At 48.1% G+C, this 3,845-nt stretch overlaps 1 protein-coding gene across 1 annotated transcript; it reads left to right on the forward strand.

Annotated features, from left to right (window-relative positions):
- Positions 1 to 3,421, forward strand: PtA15_7A316 (uncharacterized protein; the record flags this gene model as incomplete). The annotated part of the gene is made up of 11 exons (XM_053170911.1): positions 1 to 117; positions 204 to 773; positions 841 to 955; positions 1,048 to 1,754; positions 1,826 to 2,035; positions 2,124 to 2,237; positions 2,308 to 2,375; positions 2,446 to 2,752; positions 2,816 to 3,047; positions 3,132 to 3,249; positions 3,391 to 3,421. 11 exons carry the CDS (start codon positions 1 to 3, stop codon positions 3,419 to 3,421), a joined length of 2,589 nt encoding a protein of 862 aa, XP_053022145.1.
- Positions 3,422 to 3,845: the final 424 nt, after the last annotated feature.

The following is a 3,845-nucleotide window of genomic DNA, read 5'->3' on the forward strand; positions in this document are numbered from 1 at the left end:
ATGTCCGGCCTTCTTCGGTCCGAGGAAATGTCCCTCGTTCAGATCTTCATCCCTCCAGATGTCGCTCATCCCACCGTTGCCGAACTAGCCAAACTGGGGCGGGTGCAATTCAAAGATGTGAGCAGCTACCTAATAAACACCTTACAGGCATCTCTCGTTAGTACTCATTCAGGTATTGACCAATATCTGCTTCGAAATCCTAGCTCAATGCAGACGTGAACCCGTTCCAAAGAACTTACGTGGCCGAAATCCGATTGCTCGATGAAATGACCCGTCGACTGACCTTCTTCAACTCTCTCTTGGAGGCGGAAAACATCACGGCGCGGCCCTTGCAACATTCCACATCGGCCCACCTCCTAGACCCATCCTCTGACTCGCATTATGCCTCGCTGTTGGACTCGTTGAATTTGGAGCTTAAGGACCAAGAGATTCGCTTGAATACGATGAATGCAAGCTACGATACTCTTCGCAAGAGGCTCGGCGAACTAGAAGAGGCTCAGCATGTCCTCAGAGAAACTGCAATCTTCTTCGAGCGCGCCCAACATCGAAGCCCAGAAGAAGAACGTCCCATGAGGGGCAGCTTTGACGACGATCGTGCGGGACTGTTGGATAATGCTGCCGAGGCCGGACGCGCCGACCTCCCTGATGAATCTGGCCTCGGTGGTGCTGCCTTTGAGCTGGAGTTCGTGGCCGGAACGATCGACCGGGCCCGAATGCCTACGTTCGAACGAGTTCTTTGGAGAGTTCTGCGGGGGAATCTATATTTGAATTGGGTTTGCCTCATCTCACCTCTCCCCCTATCCCATCCTTCTCGAGACTGAGTGAAACTCTCGCGAGCAGGCGGAAATCGATGAGCCACTCACCTCAGCTATGGCCGCCTTACCCGCCTCGGCCTCTCAAGCCGAACAAGAAAAGGCTAAAGCCATGCGCAAAGTGGTATTCATAATATTTGCTCGTAAGAAGATTCCATTTCTAGTCCCATCCATTTTTAATCAAACCCTCTAATGATCATTACTTACTTTTTTCATTTTCAATACATACAACAAGATGGCGATGAACTCCGAAGCAAGATTCGAAAAATCTCTGAATCCTTGGGTGCAAACGTTGTGCCGGTCGACCCGAACCCGTCGGCCCGAGAAAATTCACTCAGGGATATTACTTCTCGGATCGAGGATATTAGCGTGGTATTGTACAATACTAACCAAACGCGTCGAACTGCAGTCAGCAACATTGCCGAAGCCTTAGCCGGATGGTGGGCGTTGGTGAGGAAGGAGAAACTCATCTATGCGACTATGAACAAATTCTCGCACGACCAACGACGATCGGCTCTAGTCTCCGAGGGCTGGGTTCCTACCAGGGATATCTCTGCAGTCCAACAGGCGTTGTATCGGGCCACGGAGAGATTGGGCACCGGTGTACCGGCGATCTTACATGAGCTTCGGACCACCACTAAGCCGCCAACGTTCCATCGAACCAATAAGTTCACCGAAGGATTTCAGGCCATCGTCGATGCATACGGAATCGCAACCTACCAGGAAGTCAATCCTGCTCTCTTCACTATCATCACCTTCCCCTTCCTCTTCGCCGTCATGTTTGGCGATATCGGCCATGGTTTTATCATGTTTATGGCTGCCTTGTACTTGGTCGTCAAGGAAAAAGAACTCGCAAAAGTCAAGAATGAGATCTTTTCGATGTTCTTCTTTGGTCGTTATATTGTCCTCTTGATGGGTGCATTTGCGGTCTTCACTGGCATCGTAAGTGACTCTGCGGTTGCATTCAGTTCTTTTTACTCGTTCTGATCGTTGTTTGAATTGCTCCGAGTCAGATGTACAACGACATCTTCTCGCTTTCGCTAACCCTGGCCAAGTCGGCTTGGAAGTGGCCCGAGCATATCTCTCCGGGTACCGTCACGGCTGAGCTAACAGACGCCCGCTACCCTATCGGTATCGATCCCAATTGGCACGGAGCTGAAAACAACTTAATCTTTACTAACTCTTTGAAAATGAAGATGTCAATCATCCTCGGTGTCATACACGTTAGTAGATTCGATTCATTCCCAAATCACCTCAAGATATCTTACTTATCGTTGGGTTTTCTTCCGCCCTCCTTATTATTTGTTGCAGATGACGTTTGCCATTTGCTTGCAAGTCCCAAACCACATCTTCTTTGGTCGGTTTAATAGTATTTGGGCCGAATTTCTGCCCCAGCTGTTGTTCATGGAGTCGATTTTCGGATATGTAAGAATAACATTTAATGGTCTCGTCCGATAAGGCTTCTTCCACACTTACCGACCAACTTTCCCTCCAGCTCGTTCTGACTATTCTCTACAAGTGGTCCGTGGACTGGTCTCAGCCAGGTTCAGGAAACCCTCCCAAGTGAGTTGACCAGGTAATTTGAACTGTTTTTTGGATGTCGCCTGTTACTAATCTCGGAATGTTTTCTAAGCATCTTGAATATGCTGATCTACATGTTCTTAGCGCCAGGCTCGGTCGATCCGGAGGAGCAACTTTATGCAGGCCAACCGTTCATACAAGTCGTCCTCCTGTTGTTGGCTTTGGTATGCATTCCTTGGATGCTCTGTGTGAAGCCCTATCTGGAATATCAGGCACACCAGAAGATCCTTGGCCAGGGATATGGCAGAGTAGCCGGCCAAAACCACAGCCAGGATGAGCTGCGACGGACCAGTCACGAAGTGGACGAAGAGGAGGCTGGGCATGTTGCCTCGCATCACGATGGTGACGGAGATGAACACGTGAGCCCGATTCAGGGCTATCTTTATGAGCGCTGTGCTGATGGATGCTCTTGAGGTCTGCAGGGTTTTGACATGGGAGACATCATCATCCATCAATCCATCCATACCATCGAGTTCGCCCTGGGATGCATCTCCAACACCGCGTCCTACCTCCGTTTATGGGCCTTGTCTCTCGCACATGCCCAGTTGAGTGAAGTGTTGTGGTCGATGACCATCAAGCTTGCGTTTGGAGTAGAGGGCTTGATGGGGATCATTTCGACCGTCGTTTTGTTTGCCATGTGGATGAGCTTGACAGGTATGCATCATCTTAATCTATTCAACCCCTTATAAAGTACATACAGTAAGCTTCAACTGACCCATCGTTTCTGGTTGCTCTCAGTCGCTATCTTGATCGTGATGGAAGGCCTCTCGGCTTTCTTACATGCTCTCCGATTACACTGGGTCGAGAGTAATGGTAAACATTATGAGGGTGCTGGTTACCAATTTGATCCTCTGTCGTAAGTCATCTTTCAACTGTCTATCCTCATTTTCTTATATTCATGCGCCCGCTTCACTGACTTATCTTTTGCCACCTCTCTTGTTTTGTTCATTTGTTGCTTCGTTTAAACACGCTACTCTGTATCTGCATCCGAATCCAGATTCAACGGAATCGATGAAGGATACGACTAGCCCATTGTTCCCTAATATTTCACCATGCATCTTATGTAATAAAAGATTTTTTTTTTTGTGTTTTGCCTCTGCACCAAGCCTCTCTCTTCCCGCAATCATCCAAAATGAACCAAGATTCCTTTTCTTCATATACTTGAGCTTGTAATTAAATAAAAAGCATTTTCCCCCTGCTTTAGTGTTTGAAACTTTCGTACCGTTCCACCCAGGCAATTCGCTTTCTGTTTTTGTTGTTTGTTATATTAGCGGTTTAACATTGAGCGGACCGACAGGCACACCCCATAATCTTTTTTGGAAGCATCTCCCCCAGCTGTATGAGCAGACCGACAGGCACACCCCAAAATTTTTTTTGGCAGCATCTCCCCCAGCTGTACAATAAAACTACAGTTACAAAATGGCCTGGACCACTTGGCTCTTTAAGCAATTG

This window comes from Puccinia triticina, chromosome 7A (assembly GCF_026914185.1).
Source record: "Puccinia triticina chromosome 7A, complete sequence".
Lineage (NCBI taxonomy): Eukaryota > Fungi > Basidiomycota > Pucciniomycetes > Pucciniales > Pucciniaceae > Puccinia > Puccinia triticina.